Source organism: Phymastichus coffea, unplaced genomic scaffold, assembly GCF_024137745.1.
Source record: "Phymastichus coffea isolate CEN01 unplaced genomic scaffold, Cenicafe_Pcof_1.1 PCOF00026, whole genome shotgun sequence".
In the NCBI taxonomy this organism is placed as follows: Eukaryota; Metazoa; Arthropoda; class Insecta; order Hymenoptera; family Eulophidae; genus Phymastichus; species Phymastichus coffea.
The window spans coordinates 1,180,537-1,208,414 of record NW_026706837.1 but is presented as its reverse complement, the minus strand read 5'-3'; the positions used below and the strand labels follow the sequence as shown (position 1 = coordinate 1,208,414).

General features: G+C 37.3%; 1 protein-coding gene across 3 annotated transcripts in view; it reads right to left on the bottom strand.

Moving 5' to 3' along the window:
• Positions 1–17,708: 17,708 nt before the first annotated feature.
• The window catches only part of LOC131675580 (eukaryotic translation initiation factor 4 gamma 3-like), a 795,898-nt gene continuing 785,728 nt past the window's right edge, over positions 17,709–27,878 (bottom strand). For all 3 annotated transcript variants that reach the window (XM_058954612.1, XM_058954614.1, XM_058954613.1), the window contains one exon: positions 17,709–18,938. In XM_058954612.1, coding sequence (XP_058810595.1) covers positions 18,751–18,938 — 188 coding nt within the window. In that variant the 3' untranslated portion in view covers positions 17,709–18,750. The remainder of the gene's footprint in view (positions 18,939–27,878) is intronic.

Sequence of the window (27,878 nt, the reverse complement as noted above, 5' to 3'; positions counted from 1 at the left end):
TAAAGATGCACATCTTTTTACAGCTAGAAACGTGCCCTCGAGTCCTAAATTTTAAGACATATGGAGTACAAAATCGAAAATCCAACATGGCAGTTCTCAAAATGGCGTCCGAAGTGATAATTTTTTTGAAAAATTTCAGGATGCTATAACTTGAAAACTATGAGCTTTTCTGAAAAAATGCTTAGAATGAAAAGTTTTTAGAATTCATCAAGAAATACACTGGAATTTTTTCAGATTTTTTTTCATGAAATTTTGAAAATTTTTTTTTTTGGATTTTTGAAAAGTTTTAAAAATTTATAAAAAATTCTGGAAAAATTCCAGTTTATTTTTTGATGAATTCTAAGCATTTTTTGTTCTTTCTAATTTTTTCCAAAAGTTGATAGTTTTCGAGAAAAAAAATCATAAACATGTTATATATGGGTAATTCTAGGCTATTTCGATTGACTTGTAACCCTTAGGTTACGGATTTTTTTTATTACACCCTCGGTGTCCGGTCGCTGAGGCATCTTCTTTTAAATAGGGCTACGCTTTCCGATATGTCGGGCCCTTGAATTTTATGATTGATTTCGATAGCAAAAATCCTCAGGAATAAGTAGGAGCAAGAATTTTTCAAAAAAAAAATATACTTTTTGAGATATTAGCAATTGTTTAAACAAAAAGTTAATAACTTTCGAAAAAAAATTTTTATTGTTTATTGTTGTAATTATTTCGAAATTTTAAGGCATTATAAGTATTTTGAAAAAATCCGACTTCGATATCTTTATTAGTTTTTAAAATATAGCTGTTTGAAAATTTTTTATCATTTTTCTTTAATTGTTAATAACTTTTGATATAATTAATGTATCGTCTCCAAAATTTGGGAAAAATCTCAGTTTTATGTGTACAACAATTGTGCCAAATTAAAAAAAAATCCGTAACCTAAGGGTTACAAGTCAATCGAAATAGCCTAGAATTACCCATATATGTATATACATGCATATGTTAATCGGCTTCCGCTGGGTCGCCGTCCATGAGCAGAACAGAGAAGCTTACTCTGTAAGTAAAAGCGAGTTACCCAAGAAGATTATGAGTTTGACTAAAGGGTACAGTGTGTAATACAGTTGACCCATTCTTTTAAAGTCACTTGACCGTTAATCGTTAAATAGTGATTTTTACTACATTTGTCTTTGAGAGAATAGAATTGCGAAATCATTATCGTTTTTTCTATGTTCTTTGAAAAATTTTCATTTCATTATTTCCGAAAATAATAAGAGTACGCATAAGTCGATTCCATTTTTTATCTTCTTGAACAGTGCTGCTCATAGGAGTTGAAAGAGATTTTCCTTTTTATCGTAATTTTTTGAATATTGCTGTGTACAAAATATGTCGAGTACGGCAAAAAAAAGGAAATCATCTCAAATAAAATCAAATGTATATGTTGAGGAAGATGAAAATTCATTCTTCCTTCTGCCGATTATTCCGGCGAGTCAGATTCGGAAGTTGAATCTGAAGAAGTAGGTGTCGCAGATCATGCTGCTATTACAGATTTTCAGGATGAAAATGTATTACACGAGTACTCAGAATTATTGGGTGATGTTCCTGGTATATCTTATCGTAAAGTTTTGGACGCTTATGGTGAGAACCAAGAAAAATTAGAACCAGACCATGAGTATGAATGGGTGGATGGTGAATGTGTTATCAATGATACTCCTGATAATGCTTTATTGCTCCCAACAAATGTTCAAAATAAAATTCGCGATTCTTCTTTGGTAGATCTATTTCAACTATTTTTTTCTTTAGAGTTGAAGGAAGTTATTGTTGATGCTACTCGTGAAAATGGATATGATCTTACGATTGAAGAGCTAGATGTTTTTGTTGGGATATTAATTACATCTATGTTCAATGGCAGAAAATCCCAAAAGGATTATTGGTCCAGACTGCCACTTTTACGTTGTGAACCTATAGCTGCTGCTATGTCAAGAAATAAATATTCCACTATCGAAGAAAAAATTAAAATGTCTAAAGATAGCGATGGTAACTCAAATGACAGAGCTTGGCGTGTCCGAAAGCCATTAGAGATTTTTAGAAAGAATATAAAATGTTTTGGTTACTTTTCAACAGCTCTATCCGTTGATGAGATGATGATTAAGTTCTATGGTCGAACGGTCTTGAAGCAGTACATACAAAATAAACCAGATCGTTTTGGGATAAAAATGTGGGCTTTATGTACGGTCAATGGGTTTCTCTTAGACTGCGATATTTATTGCGGAAAAGGGACGAATATTTATGCTTCAGAGACGAACCCAAAACTTAGTAAATGCGCTTTAGGTAGCCGAGTAGTTCTTCAAATGGTTCAAAACTTGCTTCTGACAGTCACTCCAAGAAAATTGTATCAATATCATCTTACATTTGATAATTTCTTTACTGGTCCAGATTTATTAGTACATTTGAAAAATATAGGATTACGAGCTACAGGAACTGTGAGATCAAACCGAATAAAAACTACGAATGAAATTGATAAAAAATCCAAGAGAGGAACGTTCGTTTCAAAATATGATAAAAACAGTGGTTTGAATTATATAACCGTTATGTACTCGAAGCCCGTTTCGGTTCTTTCAACTTGTGCTAGTGTAAGGCCTTTCGGAACGGTGAGAAGATATTCTAAAGAACAAAAAAAGAAAGAAACCTTAGAATTTCCAAGAGCTTTCACATTCTACAATCAATATATGGGCGGCGTTGATCTTCACGACTCGCATTGAAGTAATTTGAGAAGTCCTATAAGATCTAAAAAATGGACGTGGGTTATTTTTATGAGACTCATTCAATCTTCGATAACGAATGCTACTGTTCTGAAGAATTTGGTAACTCATGACAAAAAAATAGGAACGAAAGACACAGCACTGGCTGTTGCTGAAAGCTACTTAGCAAAATCAAGTTACAATTTGGAAAGACATAGATATGAAACAGCCCCGGGAAAAAAATACTGTACCAATAGTAAAAGTTGTGGTAAAAGGACCACAAAAAAATGTACTGAATGTAATACTTACCAATGCTTATCTTGTTTTACAGCAAAACATAAGAAGTGATTAGACATTCGAAAACTATGGTGAATAATTCGCGGAATGGCAAAACTTATGTTAGCATTATCATATGAAAAGAAAAATCAAATGAGAAAGTAATGACGGGAGAAAACAAAATAATATCGAAAAAACCTGAAAGGACAAAAAAACACAAAAGAAATAAAACACAAGAAAAAAAACAAATAAACAAAAAAATGAAAAAAAAAAACAAAACAAAAGATCTTTGTGATTCCACCTCCACGTGGTTAGGATTGGGCAACGTTGAAATTTATCAACGGCTAACGAAATTTACAAAACGCCTCATTTTTCCTAATCAATGATATACGAGTATGCTATCAGATTTCTGTATTTTGGATTTACGGAATACAGCATGCAAAACGTTTGAAATTTTTTTCTCAAAAACTATCAACTCTTGAAAAAAATTAGAAAGAACAAAAAATACTTAGAATTCATCAAAAAATACACTGGAATTTTTCCAGAATTTTTTATAAATTTTTAAAAATTTTCAAAAATCCAAAAAAAAAAATTTTCAAAATTTTATGAAAAAAAATCTGAAAAAATTCCAGTGTATGTCTTGATGAATTCTAAGAACTTTTCATTCTAAACATTTTTTCAGAGAAGCTCATAGTTTTCAAGTTATAGCATCCTGAAATTTTTCAAAAAAATTATCACTTCGGACGCCATTTTGAGAACCGCCATGTTGGATTTTCGATTTTGTACCCCATATGTCTTAACATTTAGGACTCGAGGACACGTTTCTAGCTGTAAAAAGATGTGCATCTTTATTAATTTCTTAAAAAAATTTTGAATAAAAAATCTTTTTAAGTTGAAAAGAACTTTTTAAGTTGAAAGAATCTTTTTAAGTTGAAAAAATAGCTTTCTTTTGCAAATATTTAATTATAACTTTTTTAGCAGTGACTTTAGACAAATTCTGAAGCCATATTCTGAAAGAACATCAAATTTTACGTCGGATATGATGTGTTGGAAATTTTTTTTGGTGCAGATAATATGAAAAATAACTGCATGAAGATTCGTTGAAAATTTAGGACATTTGGGCCTTAATGGGTTAATGTGATAATTAGAGGCTACACATTGCACTCAATATATGGATTCTCGACATATTTCTTGGCAGCAGTGTTTGGCTCAATCACACACCTACTCGTAGCACTGAACATGCCATGCAATAACGTAACAGACACAACGAATACGAATTAAATCAATTAATAGTTGATCACCCAGAAGTCAATATACCAAAACCATCCCAATACTTTCAAACCACATCCAAACCCATATCTTCAACACCAACCCCAAACCAAATTTCCAAAATAAATGAACAACATAATCCAATCTTAACATTAGATTTGCATTATCCATAACTATAAAAATTATACTATTAATAAAGATCTAAAATGAATCTCTACTTCACTATAATGTTATTATTAGTCTTAAGACAAAAATTTGTACAAAATTGAGCATAATTGCTGAACATCTCAAAATTAAGAAAAATATATTTTTTTTCCTCTACGTTGATATCGTACTGATATGCAACTATCTAGCCACGGAGGTGTTACATCCTGATACGTAAATTTTATTTATTTTGAGATTAGCGACAATGAATCATGCTCAAAGTAGCAAAATAAGCACTAAAATATATTACACCTTTACGAAACACAAAATTGCCAAACTTACAGAACTCAGCAGAATTCCAACCCAGAATTTGTAACACTGACTTGTTGATTACTCAAAATATCAAATGTAGGCTAATTAGTCAATATCTAATATATAAAAGAGCGTGCCGATTTCTTTCGACAGTTGATTCGCGATGCGCGAAAATTCCATTGTATTAGTTCAATTACCACTCCTGGAGTGAATTTTATTTATCAAGTATAAGTGAAATTAATTTATTAAATAAAGTAAAATTTTTACTAGTATTCTTAATATTGTGTTTAGAGTTAATTGCTACCACTTCCATTAGAATTAATAGAAAGACATTCAACAACAAGGATAAGAATCGGAAATAAGATTCCTCTAATAGAGAACGATCCAGACTATCCAGCAACAAAGTAAGAATTGGAAATAATAATTCTTAATAGCCAACAACCCAGGTAAGTCCTGCCATTATCTGCATATCTCGACCATACCATCTTAAATTAAGATTCATTGATTAAAATCAATACATGTCACGACTACGGAGTCGCGACATAACACTACCGATAGGAATATTCTCTTCATCATTGTATAGAGAAGGAATTTTCCTAATTTCTAGCGTTATCACTTGAATATGTTTCTTGTACATTAATTTCATTTGATGAATGATCAAATATATCTCTTGATTCTTTTTAAGCTTTTCATAAATACATTGTATACAAACTTTATTACATTCGATTGTTGTGAAACAAAATATTTAATCGCTTTTATCTTTTTGTTCTTTTTATATTTTAGGAGTTGTAAAATTTGCTTAGTGTTAAATAATATGCTACCTTATTTTCATGAACATGACTGATCCTCAAGCTTGAGTATGAATAGCCTGACCACAATTTTCACCTGCATTTGAGACATTTTATCTCAAGCAAGTATTAGTACTCTTTTGTGGTACTTACAAAAACCTGGTGCTGCGAAATATGTTGGCCACGATGACAACTGCCCTTCAATGGGATGTGTAAAAGGATTCGTTTGGTCCAACTATTCGCAGTAAAGAAACTAGAGAAGGCGCGCTGTCTTGCAGAGGAGCGCTAGAATGTGAGGATGATGCCGTAATGTATCTGACGACGAGTTGACATTGTCTTTGTCAAAGTCAGAAAGCTCTCATACTTAGGTCTGGGGAGATATGGGAGTCATCACCCCTAGGACGGCGGACTCATCTGCGATGGAACAGGATTCCTAGCGTGTGGGGTTTACATTCAATTTATGGCATGTTTCAAGCTTCAACCTCCAATTAACTTTACTGGGACCTCCGGCAACCGATTTATTTATAAGTTTATAAGAAATTTGGATAACTTCTGTTATGTATGTTCTCTATACGTCATGATGAAAAGCAGAAGAAAAATTATAGAGTCAATAAGCCATTCATATAGGATGTGCTTTGACAGTGACATTTTACAATAAGACTGTGACGGGAGCAAGCGTTGCGCTTGTTCTCGTCGGAATTTTCCTAAGTTTCCCTCTCTCTCGGCAAGGCACGGTGACCAGCGTTAGGCGCATTTAAGAATGCGTCTAATGCATGGTCTCTGTTTCAGCTGACGGAGATTGCCGAGCGGGGCCGAGCAAGTTCGAAGCGGCTACGCTGGCGACAGAGAGAGTATAGAGATGTTAGATTGATTGATTGATTGATAGAGAATTTATTTATGCCATAGCCACATTTTGGCCTTATGGCAATTAGCGTAATGTAATACATACAAATAAAAATACAATATAAATAACGCATAACAAAAACGATCAGTCGGTAGTAGAACCAGACTACTATATACAACAGTAATAACAATAAGAGCCGCCGACAGAAATTACAACAATTTATAACAACGCGGAGCAAAACGTAAGCAATACGGGACAGACATGGCAGTTTGAGAATTCAGCAGCAAATAACAAATTAGCACAGTATACCCCTTGTGTTAACGCAAGACATTTAAAGCCAGACCAAGACAAACTTGTGCGCCAACTGCAACCAGCAACCATCTTAACAATCTATTCTGTGAAACAAATCTATTCCGTGAAACAAATATCACGTGCTTTGAGGTACTCCAACAATCCCAGTCTAAAATTTGCACTGTTTTCCCTGAGACGTAAAGAAGCGGGCAATGAGTCCCAAAGGATCATGGCTTGTACTGTAAATGAACTTTCATATGCGGCAGTACGAGCCAGAGGGATAGCAAAGCTAGATTGTTGAAGACGCCCAGAGCGCCGAATTTCGCCTTTCGGCGGCGGGAATAAGGCATACAAGTACTCCGGCTTTTGAGTAGTAAAGGTTTGGTACAGTACCGAGGCCATAAAGTACCTTCTTCTCGCTCGGATCGATAGCCAACCTAACTTGTCGTAGAAAGGCTTAAGACAGGCGTCTTTCTTAAGTCTGAAAACGAAACGAACGCAAACATTTAGCAGACGCTGGAGCTTAATGTTGAGATAATCAGGCAGATCGCAAAAGACCAGTCACGCATAATCGAAGTGTGGCAACACAAGGGCAACAACCAACTGCTTGCGAAGGGCTAACGGCAGAATCGAACCTCTTCTTCGCAACTTATGCAGTGCACCGTGCACACGCGATAAAACCTGGGCCACCTGCGAGTTCCACTGAAGACTATTAGACATGATGAGCCCCAAGTCCTTTACAGTAGGCACGAGCGGAATGACGTTATCTCCAATGACGATTGGATATAGTGCACTCAAATCCAGAAAGCGTAATTGTTGGACTGATCCGAATAGCATAGCCGTCGATTTCCATCCTGGTTTAGTTTCAAGATTCCATCGTTTACCTCATTAGGTTTGCACTGAATGTAAATTTGGAGGTCATCGGCGAAAAGCATACCAACAGAATGGAATAGGACCAGTAAAAGAGAATTTATAAATATCAGAAATATGATAGGACCAGGTGCAGAACCCTGTGGAACCCCCGAAGTGGCTACGAGGAACTCTGAGATGGTACCATCAAGATCAAGTACTCCCTGGAAACGGCCCGTTATATAAGAATAGATAAACATAACAGCATCATCCGAGAAGTTTAATTCCCTAAGAATCACAAGAAGCACAGTAGATCGAGAGAGTCAAACGCCTTCTTGAAATCAAATAAGAGCAAGATTGTTACATAACCCTCATCGAAGCCAAGGCGAATATCCTCAGTGATCTTCAAAAGAGCTGTCTGCGTGCTGTAATGCTTGCGAAAGCCCGATTGGAAATCAGAAATGAGATTGTTTCTCTCCAAAAAATCAGTGATCCGCTGGGCGATAATTTTATCGAAAATCTTGGCAAAATGAGGAAGATTAACAATCGGACGTGTGTCTGACGGAGTTTTAGGGTTTGGGACCTTGCTAAGGGGAATGATTGCAGCCCTCTTCTATCTGGTAGGATACTGCCTAGTCTCCAGAGACATGTTAAACAGATTTGTTAGCGAAGGAACTAGCGAAAGAAAAACTTGCTTGAAGTAGGTAAGAGACAAATCATCAAAGCTACGGCCCTTCGCCCTCGGAAGACAGGATTTGAGAGAATTCAAAACCTCAGTCTTAGTAATCGGCGCAAATGAAAAAATTTCACGGTTCAGCACTAATGGCAAAGCTAGAATATCTTGCAATTTGTCACTCGAGCAAAGCGGATGTCTCGTAGCCATTGAATTGAAGTGACAGTTCAAATCTCGCGCCGAGAATAGTCGCAGTGGCGAGCCAGCTACATCATTCGTAATGCCAAACCTATTTAAAAGACGCCATAGTTCCGACTTCCTGCACGCACCATCAAGGGACTTTGTAATATATTCTATTCGAGCTAAGTCAATGCTTTTGCGAAGCCGTCTACGGACTTCCTTATACTCCAACCAATGGAGCCGATTTCGCGAACGCTTGGCACGCTTATATAGTCGATCTCTATGCTTGCGCAGATCTTTAAGATCCGCCGACATCCACGGAGCAGAATTTGTCCTGATTCTTCGTGTCACGAAGGGCGCATGTTCGTCAAGACTGGTGGAGAGTATTTCCTCAAATGAACTCAAATATTGGTCGACATCATCTGGTCGGGATGAATTCAGGGGCATCAAAGCAAAATCAAGTGTCCGAGCAAAACGATCTGGTGAAATGTGCTTGAATGAACAAAAAGTATAGCTCTTCGATTTGTCAATGCAAATGCTAAGGTCGACATCACAAATTAAATAGTCATGCCCGTTAATGTATGGAGCACGTGATTGTTTAGTAAATGCTACACAATCAGGCGAATCAACCAGGATGATATCAATCAATTTGTTTGAGCTGGCCGTATGATGAGTCGCATTGAAAGGGACCAAGAACAGAGAATAGCCCGAGATAAGTTTATTCAAATGGACTCCATAGCTATCGTTCCGATCACAAACATCTGAATTGAAATCCCTAAAGATGATCACACCCGTATACCGATGTGAAAGCTCCTGAATCCGCTTAAATAGGCCAGATAAGACACGACCTTCAGGTCTACGGTAGGCAACGCAAAATAAAATCTTCTTATTAGCTACAGTTATATCTAAAATCATGTACTCGGTCTCATTTCGAACCTTGATGGATGACGACTCAATCACACTGAAACTCATGCTTTTACGCATGTAACAAGCCACACCACCGCCCTGAACATAAGCGCGCTTGCCTGTCTCCGATCGAAGGCCATGATCATTACGAGCAAAGCTGTAACTATCGATGGAATACGGAACATCACCATGATTTGGTGTCAACCAAGTTTCCGTAACAGCAAGGATATCGATATTCTCCTCTATTAGAAGTTCCCTAATTTCAGCATAATGGTGATCCAGCGAGCTTGCATTGACATGAGCTATACGCAACCCTTTCGAGGAGACTCTAATTGGGCAGGTAGGGCTTGTGGGTAATTGGTGACATTCCAAACGATCAAGATCAGCTTCGGTCACAATCACACGGCGCTCCGATTTATCGTCTTTGCGAACATAAATGTTGCCATCACGCAGCCACACATATTTATAATTTAAGGCCTCTGCACGTGATTTCGTCAACATGCGTAACTCATGCACCGGCTGTGGAACCAACTCGTAAAGCCCAATTTCGCTGTGGGACGAGCCACCGACAAGAGCAGACAGCTTAATGCGGCCGAATTTGCGCTTAGCTTCAAGGATGAATCTGCGCACCTCGGAGGACTTTAGCCTAATCACGAAGGAGAACGACTCCACTCGCGAGGGCGTGTTTCGCTGCCGGTTAGTCGCCCCACCATCTGAACCCAGTTGGCTTGAAGTGTCTTGCGGCATCACACGACGCGCGAAGGGCCTTGTCTCGATGATGTCCGCAGATAAATGGCTAATACCAAGAACTCCAAAAATTCGTGTACCAAGGTCATCGAGAGGCACGGCGCACGACGATGGCAGGCCAGTCACTCTTATCTGGATACTAGGCACAGCTCGAGCGTAGAGATCCTTCAGCTGGTCGATGTCACCAAGCAGAACGACATTTTCATTCACCAGATTGTTTATTATTCTATCCTGCGTTTCAAATCGTTCAGCAAACGCATCTAGCTTCGACCTTGTTTGCGCAGCAATAGCATTCTGGTTCCGAAAAATCGCAGCCAATTGATCGGATTGGGAAAGTGTGCCCCAATTCTGCGGGAGATCATTATTATCTGCGTGCATGTTGGATGAGCTATCAGATGATAGATTCATATTGGTCTCCACAACGTTACGCACGCTATCAAAAGTGGAAGAACGGGCCGCAGCAGATAAACTAGCCGAGTTGGTAGCGTTGAGCAGCGCTAAATATTTTTGTCTCGTGATAATCCGATCCAAATGAAGTGCGCAACAAGCTTCCGCTGATTTCGACTTAAGATAATAAGTTACACAGCCTGGATGAAAAATACGAGCGCAAACCTCACAATATCTTAGCGCACCGGCAATATTATCAGAGCAACGCGTACACAAAGTTTTATTACGCTGCTTATTCATATCAGGCATCAGAAGCAACGGAAAATTCACTCATTCATTCATAAAAGCACGCAATGACATCTGTAGCGAATTCAAGGAACGCCCACACTTAACAATCGGTAATCGAGGCGTGGCGCCCTCTCGCTAGACAAATCGATATGCAAATTATATTCAAATTTCGCGCACAAGAATCCAAATACGCCAACGTAAACAGTCACAAACGAGTTACTTACGCATAGATTAACATAAGATTATAATATAAACAAGCACTGATAAACCGTAAAATATATACATGAACTAAACAAACACCATTACAAGTCTCAAATAGGTATATAAAAGTAAATTTCACTGGACCACTGAGTTTCTCATCTCTTCTTTAAGAAAGCAAATCAGTCGATGGTCATCAGAAGAACGTAATCACAGGCGCAGGCAAGTGATGACAAGGTCAATGACGGTAAATTCTCGCAGAAAGATGGCTCCAGAGCTCAGCAAAAATACACAAAATTATCGGTGGTGTTTGAGACTTTACTGGCTTAAATAAAAAGGCCTATTGGAACGATTATTAACAAAAGCGTAGGCCAGTAAGAAACGCACCACCTGCGATCAAAAGTTGCTCAACTCGCAAAGCGAGATATCAGTACCACGCAACAAATAGCGGACAAATAAAATATACGTGCAGATTCACCGAGAGAGAGAGAGAGAGAGAGAAAGAGAGAAATAGTCGGGCGCGTGCGTTACCTACGCAAGATTAGACAGGCGCGCGTTTAGGACCAATTAGCGCATTGGTCGCGCGCCGCCTAATAAGTAGGTCAAGTGGGGAGAGAAAAAAACGACGGAAGAAGCTGTAGATCGCGAGGAAAAACGAGCGATACAGACGTTAGTAAATCGAGTAGAGACTCCGAAGGTTTTCGGATTCGACCGGAGTTAGACGGTGGACGGCCAGCGGTGACAGGAGTTCAGCCGGGCGACGCGCGTTGTGTTTTCTATAGATTTGTGGGCGCGATAAGTTAGTTAATTTATTCTTTTTTGTAATAGTTGTTAAGGACGTCGTTGTGTTTATTCGATTAAAGTGTGTGTAATGCGGCTTATCACTATGCGGTTTGTTAATGTGCGGTATTTGCGAAGTTTAAGTGTAATTTGACTTTTGTTTGATTTAATTATATTTGTTTAAATGCGAATGTGTTTGTGTGTATAAAGATATTAACCATTTTCATTGATTTGCCTCTTCCCCATTCCCGCCTCAATTGTTATGAGCGAGTGCGCCTCACTTGCCCACCTTAAATAATAGTTAACGAACGAGCTTTCGTTACAAGACAAAACCTGGGTCCTTCATACGGTACGTGGCTCATGTTACACAATAATAAATCGAGTCAGTTCAAATCAGGACAGGGCCAAATTAAAGGTTACGACAACTACAAAGTGGAAAGAACCAGAAGATAAAAACAATTGTTATTTTTGTGTAAAAACAATAGAAGTAAAGTTAAGAAATAAAGTATAGTTTGTCCTAGCGTTCAGAGCGTTGAGTTTTCACAAAAAGTATGTGTAGAAGCATTCAAGAATGAAAAGTCTCGGGATAGTTTTACAACAGGTATGGGTGCTCTAAAAGTAAATGATGATTTGACAAATTAAATTAACGAACAAGAAACTGACAACAAGATAACGCAACAAATGAGGAGGATTTTTACAAATCCGATGAAAGTAAAGAAAATCTTTCTCTAAACAATGGTGAAGAATATGTTCTTTTCGGTAGAGAGCGAACAGTTGAGAAATATGATCAGAAAAGTCTCAATGATTTAATTAGAAAGATTGGTTTAACCAAAGAACAATCGGAGTTACTAGCTTTAGACTTAAAGAGAAGAAGTATGGTGACAAAGGGTACTATAATAAGTGCATATCGTAACCGAGAGGAAAAGTTTCTTAAGTATTTTAAGGAAGATGCAGATCTAGTTTACTGCACTGACATAAAAGGACTCAGATAAATTAAAGCCAGACGTGTTCAAACCTGAGGATTGGCAACTGTTGATTGATTCATCACAGCGCAGGCTCAAAGTAGTAATTCTTCACAATACAAACAAGTATGCTTCTATACCATTTGCACATTCAACTACGCTCAAAGAAGAGTATTCAAATCTTGAAATGGTTTTGACAAAAATAAATTACAAAGAACATAATTGGCAAATATGGAAAACTTGAAAATTTTATCCATGATATTAAGACAACAATTTAGATTCACAAAATATCCATGTTATTTTGTATAGTCGACAGTAGAGATAGAACAAATCATTACAAAAAACAGAAGTGGTCACCAAGAGAGTTATTTGAACCTGAAAAACAGAATATTCTTAAAGAACCTTTCGTGAATTCGTCTAAAATTTTTATACCTCCTCTGCATGTAAAGCTTAGGTCGATGAAACAATTAGTCAAAGTCTTGGACAAAAATGACCAATGTTTTGAATACTTAGAAAAAGTGTTTCATAAGAAATTAGATGCTAAATTAAAAGAAGACATTTTTGACGGTCCTGAAATCCATACTTTATTTAGAGATGAAAACTTTGACACAACTGTGAATGAATCCGAGAAAGCAGCATGTAAAGAGGTGTCAACAAAATTTTTGGGTAACATAAAAGACGTAAAGTATATGAATATTGTCAAAAGAATAGTACGCAATTACCAGAAATTAGGCAGCCTAATAAACGCAAAGCTTCATTTTCTTGATTCTCATATTGATCAATTTCCTGAAAATAACGGTAACTTTAGTGAAGAACAAGGTGAAAGGTTTCACCAAGCTTAAAAGAATTTGAACGTAGATATCAAGGAAGGTGGGGTATAAATATGTTGGCAGAATGCAGCAGGATGATAAAAAGAAATACAACTTCGACAAGGAGACAAAAACGTGTTAGAAACCCCTTACACTGATCAATCGATGAAAAACTTGTGCGTAAGCGAAAATCAATTTAATACTACAAACAGCCACGAAGCGCCCAGCTCTCATTAGTAATAAGCTTTGTACTTTTATACGGAACCCCGATTTGAGATGATGCTATGAAAAACATTAAAACAAACGGAGCCTCTTACCGAGAAATTCGTAGAATAGCTGTACCTAGAGTCGTCTAGGCTTACAGCTTTGTATCGGATTTCAGTAATTGCAGGAATTATACCCATTGTTTTAATGGCATATCAGAGAGCAGACAAATATCGAGAATAAAAGCGTACTGAAGAAAACCATGCTGATGAATAGCAGGAAACGTTGGTGGCAAGAAATGATCCAAGCGTGGTAGCGAAGATGGTATCAAGACGCTAAAGGTTGCTGGATCCACCGTATTATTCCATATGTTAATTGGACGAGTAGAAATCACGGCCTCATCACCTTTTAACTAATACGGGTGCACTAGCCATGGCTGCAACTGCAACTATCTCCCCTGTATCAATGTATACTGGAGCGCTGAATGCCCCGCCTACCCCAACTTATTTAAATGTCCATGATGCCAAGAAGATTGCCAACGCTTCATACCTGGAGTGGTTCTCTTACACCTAAAGGCTTTGAAAAGTGCCTTATCAGATCACCGGAGGGATAGGAAACGGTAATAGCCTTCTCCACATCCATAGTAAATCAACTGATCCTTATAAGAGATTCGAAAAAATGAGACACAATGGATCTAACAAAGATAACTAATTTGGTAAAACGTGGGTATTTTATCCTATGTAAAGGAACGTAGGTGTTGAGGCCGAGTCTTGTCAGAGGAGGACCGAATGATGTTGAAAAAAAAAGATTATCGGACGATGGTGATGGAAGAAGACACAGCTGAACCAGCTGAGACCTTCTCGAAGAAGTAATGCCTAGCGGTGGTTCCCGCGGAGGATATAGGCAGAATAGACAGACCAGAGATTGATGGGTAAGCCCAAATTGAGCAGTATTACAGACGGCGAGCCAAGGTAGTTTGTTCCGGTATATGAAGCATTCTTCAACTCTCATAAAAAAAATTAATAAAAAATAACACACACACACGAGCGCGCACATACTACTGTGGGCAAAAAGTAAGGTGAATTTGTTTGTAAAATGAAAAATCTTTATTTATTCTTCTACATCAATGTCATCCCCTTCGAAGTAATCCCCTCCCGATAAAATATACTTATGCCAACGTTTTTTCCAATCCTCGAAACATGCCAAATAGTCCCTTTCCGGTATAGCCATCAGCGCCTTCTTCGATTCAGCTCTTATCTCCTCAATCGACTCAAAACGCGTTCCCCGGAGTGGTCTCTTGAGTTTTGGGAATAGCCAGAAGTCACACGGAGCCAAATCAGGCGAATACGGTGGTTGCGGAACGATATGCGTCGAATTTTTGGCGAAATGGTCACGAAGAACGAGTGCAGTGTGAGATGGTGCATTATCGTGATGCAAAAACCAAGAGTTGTTGGCCCATAATTCTGGTCTTTTTAGACGAATTGCTTCACGCAAACGACGCATAACGCTCAAATAATATTCCTTATTAACAGTTTGGCCGGGTGGAAGGAATTCATAGTGCACCACACCACGAAAATCGAAGAAAACTGTCATCATGACCTTGATTTTTGAACGACTTTGACGTGCTCTTTTCGGTCTGGCCTCGCCTTTAGCACGATATTCGCTTGATTGGTCGGTTGTTTCAGGGTCGTAAGCATAAATCCAAGTCTCATCTCCCGTAATCATGCATTTGAGCTTGTCCTGATAGTCAGAAAGCATTGTTTCACACACATCAACGCGGCGACTTTTTTGCAAGAAATTGAGCGTTTTCGGTACCAAACGAGATTTGACTTTTCGTAGGCCCAAATGGTCTTTCAAAATTGTTTTCACAGATCCTTCTGATATTCCGATCATATCAGTAAGGTCTCTAACAGTCAACCGACGATTTTCGAGCACTAATTCCTTCACTTTATTGACGTGTTGGTCATCTGTTGACGTCGATGGTCGTCCGGAGCGCTCCAAGTCATCAACACGTTCTCGACCCTCTTTGAAGTCTTTGTACCACTTATAAACATTTTTCTGCGACATGGTAGAATCACCAAAGGCCTTCCGCAACATCCTCAACGTTTCCGCAGCCGAAATTTCATTCCGCAAACAAAATTTGATGGCACTTCTTTGCTCAATTAAATCAGACATTGTAAAAATCGAAACATGCACTCTTGGTCGTTTGGTAAACACAAGCGTAAATATATTACTGATGATGACATTGACATGAAATTTGTCCCAGATGTCATTCGCAGTCCTACCAACTCAAGAAAAAAAGAACTAGCCCGAAATGTTAAGCCCGCGAAGTTTAAATTGAAAATTCACCTTACTTTTTGCCCACAGTAGTATTACTGATGATGACATTGACATGAAATTTGTCCCAGATGTCATTCGCAGTCCTACCAACTCAAGAAAAAAAGAACTAGCCCGAAATGTTAAGCCCGCGAAGTTTAAATTGAAAATTCACCTTACTTTTTGCCCACAGTAGTACATGCACATATCGATTATAGTTGTGAAACTTATAATTTTTATTACTATGAAAATTAGTTTTTTTACCTGTATTATTTTTTATAATTTAACTTTTCTATATACAATATATTTTAACTTTGTAGACTAAGTCTTGTTATTAATTACTTAAGTCGCTCTTTTTCCATATAAATGTCTGCGCGAAATCTAAGAGCTATTCGCACATATTCAACATGCTGTATCGCATAACAGGGGAAACCCGGGTAAGACAGAAATCTTAAGGAAAAATAAAACAATCACGTTCTAAATAACAAACTATAACAAAATATCCATCAAAAATTATATATGTATTCAAAGTTGGCATGAAAATCAGCATGTCTATATAGTTACCATATAACTCTGAAAAATTATTTTAACTCGTACAATAGGTCGATAAAAAATGTCATGAAATTTTATATGCTTCAAATATCGCCAGGCAAGACGGATACCTTAAGAAAAAAGGTTCTAAAAGCTAAAAAAAAATTCTATTTCATTTCTAGTGCAAGTTAAACATACAAATTATCAAATATGAGTAATTATTACACTAAAAAATATTTGATCAAGTAAAGAAGTTTTTTTTAATACTGAAATTTTTTTTAATTTACGGGAGAAAATTGATATCTTACGGGAAATCATTTTGCATAATTAAGCTGAATAACAAATTATATTTCGAAATTACACATAAAAATACCGAAATTGAAAAAAAAAATAAACATTTAAAAAAAAAAGTAATTTTAGAGGGTATCTGTCTTGCCCGGGTCCATCTTGTCCGGTATGAAAACACAATCATTTTTTTAATGCAATAAGGTTACAAAAATTAACCAATAGTTTACACAATAGATTAGTTAACTATTAACTAATATAGCAGCTCTATACTGTTTTTAAAATATTTTAAATATTATATCGGAAAATTGATTAATTTTTTTATATGTAAAAAGTCGTAATTCGGCTGTCAAATACAAACAAAGGTGATTTACACTCGCTATTATCGCTGTAAGTACTACGCTCAAACCGAATTCGTATGCTTATGTCGTAGTGAATATACCTATATTTTCATAATTCCAGAAACATCGGGATGTCTGTTTTACCCGGGCCTCCCCTATCTCATGTTACACATCTTCTCCACGGAACCAATTTCGTCCTAAAGGTTACTTAGGATAACTCATCCATTCTCATCAAGAAAGATCTGGCCACATTATGAAAAAATTATATGTTACGAAGGTATATAACTTCACGTTCTCTTAAAACTAATCGTCTCGCTGGGTATCTGTAATAGAACAATCCTGTACTTCCTCAAGTTAGATCCGTTGTTTAAGCAACGAACAAGTGAAGTAACATCACCTGTATCCCTATTCCATACATGTGTTAGCCAGTGGTTATTCGTTATCGAACAATTAACGTAATCTCTCTCTACTTTTAAGGATCCATAAAATCTAAATAAAACGAATCTCATCTTTACGATGATTTAGATTGCCTTCGAACCACTAAAAGAGAATGGAGGATCCAAGATACCTAACTCGTGATAAGGATCAGAGACGAATACCATATTTTTCGGCAAAATTTTTATTTATTACAAACAAACACACTTAAACTAAGAATTAAATTTTCTGTCGAATCACGTACTAAATAATATTACTTTCATAAGAAAATATCTTACTTATTTCATGATTTGTTATTATGTCTCAATCTATAATCATATAGTCCAAAATAGAGCTTATTTAAAAAGATGTGTGCATCATTTTATACATAATGCAATGAAGTCTACACATTACTTGTAAGAAATTACACAAATAATGATTATGCTTTTAAATTTATATTTTTTAAATAAAAAATTAAATTATCCAATTTATAATATGCCGATCGAGTGAAATCAAGTAAGAAAGAACTTGTCATTTTACTTTTGATGTAATTTACATTACTAGCTGGCAGTACGTTGAATAAATCAAACTATATTATGTCAATATTTTATTTCAACATGTCGTCTGTATTGATAAAGTTCATACGTGTATCGGTGTATGAAATTATATGTATATATATGCATATATTATTAGTATATGTATCTATACTTATATCTACATTTACAGATTCAGTGCATATATACACACATACATATACATATACATATACATATACATATACATATATATGCGAGACTTCACGCTAGTGTGGAGGTGTGTAAACAACTGTATTTATATTTGTATTCTATTAATTATAATGATTTGTAAATATTTATTTCCAATATGTATAACGTATCTCAAATACGATCGTTGCATTCATGCTTGCTATTCGTCCACTTTTTTTTTATAATAAACTATACTATTAACTTTACGAAAACTGTAAAGTTTTTATAATTTCATACGCTATAATACACGCACCCCTTTATGACATTTGCAATATTCATCTCTAAAACTTAATGGTATGAATTTGATAAAGCAACAGTAATTTGGCTGCAATTATCCATTTCAAACTAAGTATCGCCTCTAGAATCTTGCAATATTTGTGTATGTATAAAGATCTTTAGTACAGCGAAAGACTGGGATTGATGTGACCACAAACAATCGATGGTCGGTATTTCATTATTTATGACCTATCAGCTTTCACGCATCTTCCCCGCTCGAAATATCTTCAACTTCTTTTAAAGGAATAAAAAATGACTTCAGTGAAACAACTGCAACAGATTTTCCTTCTCTTTCAAAACTATCTTCGTTTTTCTCCCATGCTAGGAAAGCTTCATTAGATAGAACGTTATTTTCGCACAGGTAGTTCATAATTTTCAAAAGCAAACCTGAAACAATGAAATTATATATGTTTATATTAATAGTCAAATAATCATATGTCTTTAAATTTATGTATAAATCTTATAAGTATGTCTATTAATTTGCGTACTAAATTACTTAACGTTACATATACCCAAGTCAAGAAAAAATTCATTTTTTGAAACATTGAAATTTTGCAGTTATTGTTCGAATATGTGTTTGTGCAATATTTGAAATAAATTATTTTATTTTATTAAATTTCTGATCTTAGGAGTTATCCCTGTAAATAATTACACACCTTGTTTTTCTTGTAAACGTTTCGCAATTCAATTTATTGCCACCTCAGTATACATCTGTTAAATATATAAAATCAATAATTTCAAATCAAATATAGTAATAAATTAAATATAAACCTACGTTTTTTTAATATGCTTTGTATTGCAATGTTGATTAAAATAAAAATTATTTCCTCACATATATAACGTCAATATAAATTATAACATCAATTAAATAAAACAATAATTTTTTGTCAGTACGGTATAAACACATCATGTCCAAGCAAATTAAAATAAAACTGATAGAATACGTTTGTATATGCTCCTAGTAAGTCACTCACGCTGTATAAGAATAGAAAGAGAAAGATTGAATGGTCTAATAAGAGAGATATGAAGAGTGGGGAATACAAAGAGGAATATATAACTCCTAAGATCCTCCTAGGAATAGAATAACTCCTAAGATCAGAAATTTAATAAAATAAAATCATCAAATATCAGGAGTGAAAACATAAGAATTTTTTATATTTGAAATAAATTATGTCTGATTTTTGAGATATTGTTAACAAAAGTTGCTTTCTTTAAATGAAGGGCATAGGGCATGCCAAAAAATTATAAAGTTTTTCTTTACAACTTTTATAACGAATGAGTTTATTAACTCGTTGTGTTTCTGTATTATTTCGTATGTATCTATATCTCAGTGTAAAGTAAGAAATGAGAGAGATGCGTGTACGTAACGATACACTTAATGTGTGGCAGACAGAGAAAGAGACACGCACATACGTACACCTGCTGCGTTCGACTAATCGCGTATGTTGATTGATCGAAATAGACGTACAGTGTGGAAAAAGCTTGCAAAACTGGACGATCCACTTTCTTTTTCTAAATAAAACAAACATGCTTTTGGGAATTGTGGTTGCAGCGATCTCTTCACGCCTTTATCGATCCGAGATAATGATTTGGATTTTCTTCTGTTGCTTTGTTGAATAGTGATTCCAAGACTTTTCCTGCGACATCGCTTATTAAGCTGTTAGTGTGATACTGTACTACATTGTTAGTATAGAGCGAGGAATGAATGTATACCGATCGTGACAAAGAGTCAAATTTGCCCTATAAGGAGAACAATTACGCGTATACTAAAACATAAAACCCGTTTCGTTCGTTGAGGAATATTATCCTGATTGATGATATTAGGTAGTGTACTTGTCAAACCTTGAGCTATTTGTACAGTAAATGTTTATCTGTCCAAAACACGATATTAGGCCTTTTTTATCTGTCTTTTGCGTTTTACTCAAAAATTTTCAACTTTATAGCTATAATGTACGAGGGTGGTCCGATAAGTACTTAACCTAACCGCCCGATGGCGCCATTCTCGCAAAAGAAATATTCTATCACGTAGTACAACCTTCTCGATGGTTACTGTCAAGATTTTAGCCGGATCGGAGTTGTACTTTATTTTTGAGAGCGTGCGAAAACAAGTGTGTCCGTTGATTTTTGAGTAATGGAAAAAGAGCAGTATCGGTCGGTGATTCAATTCTTGTTTTTGGAAGGGAAATCGCGCAGCGAAATCAAAAAGCGCTTGGATGCTGTGTACGGTGACTCTTCTCCTTCGATGGCGACCGTCAAAAATTGGTTTAACGAGTTTCAACGTGGTCGCACATCAATTTTTGAAGAGCCACGTCCAGGTGCTCCGAAAACGCCTACCACGGAGGATAACGTGACAAAAATTCACGATCTCGTATTGGCAGATCGACGATTGAAGGTGCGCGAGATAGCTAAGATCGTAGGCATCTCAAAAGACCTCGTGGGTCATGTCCTGCATGAACTTTTGGGCATGAGAAAGCTGTCGGTGCGATGAGTGTCGCGTCTGATCACTCCGGAAAACATGCAGAACCGTGAGACAACTTCAGAGCAGTGTCTGACGCTGTTTAAGCGCAATCCGAAGGAGTTTCTGCGTCGTTTCGTGACATTCGACGAAACATGGATCCACTGGTATACACCAGAGACCAAGGAACAGTCGAAACAGTGGACTTTACCCGACGAAAGTGCTCCGAAGAAGGCGAAGACTGCCCCATCGGCCGGAAAGGAGATGGCCACCGTTTTCTGGGATTCACAAGGTGTGATCTACATCGACTACCTGGAGAGGGGCAAAACGGTCACAGGGTTGTACTATGCCGAATTATTGGGCCGATTCGACGTCGAATTGCAGAAAAAACGGCCCCATTTGGCGAAGAAAAAAGTGCTCTTCCACCTCATGAACAACGCACCGGTTCACACCTCCGCCGACGCCATGGCCAAATTGGTCGAATTAGGCTACGAACTGCTGCCCCATCCACCGTATTCTCCAGATTTAACTCCGTGCGACTTCTTTTTGTTTCCAAACTTGAAAAAGTCACTCGCCGGGCAGAAATTTGAGTCGAATGAGGAGGTAATCGCTGCCACGGAAGCCTACTTTTCAGACCTCGAGGAAACGTATTTTTCAAACGGGTTAAACAAGTTGGAGCATCGCTGGGCCAAGTGTATCGAACTAAAAGGAGACTATGTTGAAAAATAAAACGCCACTTTTCCAAAATTTTCGTTTTTCTTTTGTAGGCTAAGTACTTATCAGACCACCCTCGTATATAAGAAAAGTTGTAGAGCGTGTGATTTGTCATCGGGTTATATGGTTTAAATTTAAAAAATTAGACTTTTCGCGTCTCCAGGAGTCGGATAAGCAAAAAAGTGGGATTTGGTTTCACATAATTCTTATCGACGAATATAAAAAATAAAATTAGAGATAAGTTCTTTGAATAGTTCTACTTTTACGAGTTGAGGGCAACAAACCTGGTCTCTATGTCCCTGGCAGTTACTCAGCAATCTAAACGTTTATTAAGATTTTGCAAAGGAAATATACTTCTTTTGAAATAATCCAACACTTATCTTTTTGTCATAATTAATTCTCATAGTCGAGTTAGCGCGCGGAAAATCGGCTCTTTGAAGGCAAAGTCGCAGTGAAGGAGGTGACTCTGCCCAAAGAAAAAAAAATAATCGGTGAGTTCAAATTCACCGCTCGTTCTTTATTTTTGATTCTAATTAATTACATTCGACTTTTTTGTTTAATCGATATAGTAAATCTCAAGAGAGTGAAATATCTAATTAAAATAGTAATATTGTTGTTATTTATTTAATTATTATTATTCCATTAAATGTGCATATTATTATTCATTAAAGGTATATCAATTTACTGAATAAATAAAAGGTTAATGATTGCAACAATTGTTATTATAATAAAAAAATAATTTTTTATTTTGCAATAAGCTTAATACAATAAAAAAACTAACAAAATATTTATAAAAAATGCTATAATTAATTTAAAATACGTTTAATCTTGCTCGCTTATAATCTAATAAACTATCGGAATTACGTCTATTTTCTATCGTTCGTTCTTGTGTTTCATTAAAATTATCATCATCGTAACTCTCATCATCATTCTCTTTATCACCATCGTCATTTTCAATATTATCATTATTTACATTATCATTGCCGTCATTCTCAACGTTATTATATATTTCTTCTACTTCGTCAATTATGTCGACGTCTTCGGTGATATCTTGTTTCCGCAGTAATTAGAGTAATTCAAGCCGTACATGACGCAAGTACATCTCTTGTTACAACTTCTTTCACACTGACGGCTTATGTCTTTCTGTGACGGGAGGAGGCAGCGGAAAAACAATTTATTAAATTTTCGCGGCCTCAAATGCCATCAGCGGCGCAGTCAGCTGAATTCGCAGCTAGAATTTTGTCTTTGGCGCCAGCTACAGTCCTCGCATTAGGAGGACAGGTAGCGCTGCCGGTCGACTGGCTCTGGTCGCTGGAAGTCAGATAGATTGTTGTTTTCTCCGCACGCTGGCTTCGCTGGCCACCTAGAAGTGTGAAAACGAGAGCGCAGTTTTATCTAATGTACGGAAGAAAATGCGGGCGGCGGCTAGTTAAGATGTCGGGCACGGAAACCTTTCAGCAGCGGGTTGTCGGAGCGACGATTCAAGTCGCCTCAGCAGCAATCCAAGGTAGTGATTGTAGTAGATAAGACCGTAGCGCACTCACAAAATGCCGTCGAAGCGTTAGCACGCTATAGCCGGCTCCGCGTAGTTCAACTGCGACAACTACGGGGGATATGGAGATTTAACGATGAAGGTTGAGTCAATAATAAAAAAAGTTATAAAATAAATGGCCTATTTATTCCAAAATGTAATAGTCTGTGTTCCCTGTCAGACCAGGTCCGGTTGCTTCATTTATTTGTAGAAACACTTTCAAAGTTAACGCCTAGTCGCCGCGTTCCGAAAGTGATCGGAATTGTCGCACGCGGATCCTGATGATTTCAGGCCAGCTCCGATCTGCCTAAACTATTTTACAGGAACAATTTTTACCGGCGCACCATGACAAACGCAAATTTTTCCGACGGGTTACGCGGCAAAGAAAAAGATGGCGGGTAGGAAAATCTCGCGCACTCGCGGGTCAAATGTGTCGCACCCATGTCCGAGCAAATCCAGGTTACCCAGTCTATTCAACGCTATGTGGCGACACTCCTCTTCACACGGCGCACCACTACCCGTCGGTCAAGTCAGCAACATCGCAAAAACATGGACGCTTCGGTCGTCCGCATGACACTCCCGAATCTCGACGAGGGGATAAGAAAGAATTAACGAGTACTCACGTTTTCGAGTCCTTGATCACGGAGAACAAGGAAGTTAAGGAAAAAGGAGGAAAAGCCGGACGAAAGTCTCTGCTTCCACAGCTAGCCCCAATTTGCAGCGTCCAGAGGTCCAGTCGACAATTACTAAGTACTCCTGTCTAATTTCCCGCTTAGCACGTATCCCTAGGATTCGGAGGGCAGGCTGCATTCACTCCAGGAAGGCTATTCACTCCTGCGCACATTGTGTATGTCTCACACTCAGTTCGTCCTTCTGATTACCCGCGACTTCGTCTCTTTTTCCGTATGGCCAACAATGTTCTCGCGATAGCATCTACCTACTCTCGCAGTTCCTGGATGATCGCCGCGGCTAGCTCAGCATCACGTCGCGTTTCCTTCGGTACCTCCCCTATATCCTCGTGGATTTTTATTTCATTGGTCAAAGCTGTTGCTAAGCCGATCGTCAGGGCCGTCTATTATAGCCTTTTAGCCCGCGCAATTTTATTACTGGCCGGTTTTTGGCGCCTCATTTCCCTATTTGTCGTTCTACCACTATCGTACTCTATGATTGGCTGATCAAGTCGCGCGCGCCGGTCTATTACACGTCGTTATTACCTATCCTTTACGCGTGCACGCTCGTTAGCCCTACCAGTCGCTCCTACACAAGAATCGGTATTGTCTGTCTCGCTCACACGCATGCTCTTGTCTATCCCCCGTTCGCGCTCGCTCATACTCTTGCCGATCGCGTCACAACATGGCCGCCGTTTCGCTCTCGCGTTTATGTCACGCTTCGTTGCCGATGTTTGCATCGCCTCCTAGTGGTCGGTCAGGTGCGCATGTGTGTAAGCATTGCTTTTAGTGGATGTCGGCGACGGTGCAGTTCCCTATTGTGTGTACGCGAGTAGTGCCGCCCTCGTATCTACTGGCAGGATCAACTGGTGTCGGCTGAGACTTTTCTCGCTGTCCTGGTTATCTGGGAGTCGCCGGTTCGGGTTATGGGTGCGTGTGTGGTTGTGCGCGGGCATAAGAATTATGCGCGTCAATTTGGCAGACCGTAAATATTATTTTTCCAAGAGGTCTCAAGGCCGCTTCAATGCGATGCGCATGAGCTAGGGGATCAGCTGATCGGCGGTCTCTTTTTGCATTAAGAGGATTTATTAATGTGGGCTTAGGTGGGCGCGCAGTTTTTGCGTTATAATACATTATCACATTTCAAAAAATTAGTTAGCACCACTTTGATCGGACCACATAATGGCTGAAATTTCCCATCTTTAACAACCCACCCCAATCGATTAGGTTTAGATCGTTTCCAAACCACTTTTGAATAAATGCTGAATCGCTGCAGCTTCCGTTGGCAGCAGTGTCATCGATTTAACTTTTTTTTTTAAATTAAATAAATAAAAATAAAGGCTTTTTTTTTAAATAAACGGTACCGCAACTCGTTTAAACTTAATTTTCTATACTGTTTTGAGTACACTCCCGAAATTATGGGAAGACCTGCTTTTTCTATATCATACTTATTCCTATCCCTATTATTAAAAATTAGAGCTTTCGCTATTAAATTCGCGCCATAATTCAATAATTTAATTATTTTTTTCTTACCCTGGTTGTAAAAGGCTGAAGTTGTATCATAACAACTAAACGCATTGATAAAATCCTATAAATGTTTCGAATTTTCGTTTTCAAACAGTTAGAATCATAACATTTCTCTGGTATATCGCCTTCATTCGGTTTTATCATGAAAACTTTTTTGTCACTTGACGCAAGTAACGATAAAATGATCAACATGTCACATCTTCAGCTACTATAACAGCTGGTTTGTCATTTGTCGTTATTTCTATTGCATTTACTACAATTAATGTATCTGCGTCCTCATACGCTAGTTTTATTTTATACCCTGCTTCTTCTAATTTTATTAATAATTTATCAATAAATCTTTTCTGGTTTTTTTCACTTGAAAAGACTTCTCCTGCGACTGTGTTGCTTGTAACTCAAAATTAATTATTCTCGAGTATTGTAGTTGCCTACGCTTTCGCTCAACACTTTTTGTCGATTTTGCTTTGTCCAGGTAACCATCGAAAATTATAAAAGTACCTATTGCATAACGGCGAACGAACTTAACATAACTATTCAAAATCTCGTATCATTTTTCGGCCAAAAGACCTTATGCATAAAAAAACCCTCGTCATTGACGCTAATATAATTATTAGGACTCTTGTCTAAGGGTATAAACGACTTATATAATTTAGATTTTTCCGTTTTTCGCAACAGGGGGTATGATGCCAATTCATAATTAAAATAACTAGCTAGTTTGGGCTTGCCCTCCTTACCGACAATTATTCGCTAAAAAATTAAATTAGAATCTATAACAACGTCATCACCATTGATTTTTAATGTATTTGACTATTGGAGCGAGATTACGTTGTTTGCTCGTTTAAATTTTAAATTCTAAATGCATCCCCTACAGCGCCTTCCATTAACCTAATCCCTACCTTAGCTAACTCATAAACATTCTCTTTTTCATTTCCCTCCACGCCTGACGTAATATATGTAAATTTTTCCGTCGCAGGAAACAGATCATAAGTTAAAAAATAATTTATTAGTTTATTTAAATAGCGGAAATCGCGCTCGATTCTGTTCGGACGAGCATCGATGTGTTGCTCTGGTGAAGCAAAGGGAACGTTATTAAACCCCGGAACGGCTTTGGTCAGAGCAGCCAACGATGGCATATTCAAATTCCACGTTGCAATCACGTCGCTTACACCTCTTCCACGTGTCAAAACCTCCCAGTCTTCTTGTAACGCATGAGAAATTGTTTAATGGCCATATCAGATCAAATTCCACGAAAAAATTTGTACGACCGTCTAACTGTGAAGAAACCTTCCGTGACGAACTTGTCGTGTTCGGTTTCGTTCATTTTCCCTATCAATTCATACATATCTTGTAAATAGATATGTAATGATTCCACGTACCTAAAATGTCCCGTCACGTGATAAAAGGGTAACATCTTACGTAAAGGGTGTCAAGGTACAAATGCCAGTTACCAGATCGCTTTCATTCCATAAAATGTTTAACTAAGGTAACTAAACTGTAATAAAGCAACCATGACTTAGCTGTTGTATAACGTATCGTAATCGCTTGACGGATTAGTAATAAATGGTAAAATTCGAACTTTACTAGTCGTGTGTTTGCATTTTTTAATTATAATCTCCATGAAGCCGTTCCACCCCTTGAAATCGTTCAGATACTTTAATTTTCCTACTAGCCAAAAAAAATCAGTTTTACGTACTTGTATAGCAATGGTTATATTTATTCAAATCTAAAACTCCGACTTTTTTTTTTTTTCATTATGTTCTTAACTTGTCCTTTATCTAACAACCTCTGCACAACTACTTTGCTGAATTGGGCTTGAAAAAATGTATTTGGCATTTTGTGCAGCCGTGGAACACGTTCGGTCACGGAAATAACGTCCCCAGGGTTTAACGTCTTCCACGTGAAAGGTGTTACGATCATCAATTGTTCTAACGTCATGATCGGCATTATCAAAAACCATCTGAATATACGCGTTATTGTACATTTCTTTATTTGCTACCGCTTCTGATCGAGATAAAAGATATGCTTTAAGCAACTGAACTTTTAGGAAGTACAAAGACCTGCAGCATTTAATGTTTGCACCAGCTCTTTCGAACCATATAATTTTTCAAACATAGAAAGTAACGATAAAAACCATTGCGGATGAGTTACAGAAATTATAATGTGTGATACAGCCGTAATTACAGAGTCCAATTTATTTCGCTTACTTTTATTTGTACAAATAATTTCCTGGAAAATAAGTCTCAATGAATTTGTTACACCATCATTAAGTTTATCTACAATATTCGCTGACACAGGATAGCTTACTGTATCGTTCACTTGTTTCTAATATCTTCGCAAATAATTCTACCGGCTAATTTACAAAAATTCTCACGCTCACTTTCAATCTCTATATTTGCTTTTTTTGTACCAATTTTGAGTCAATATTTTTGCAC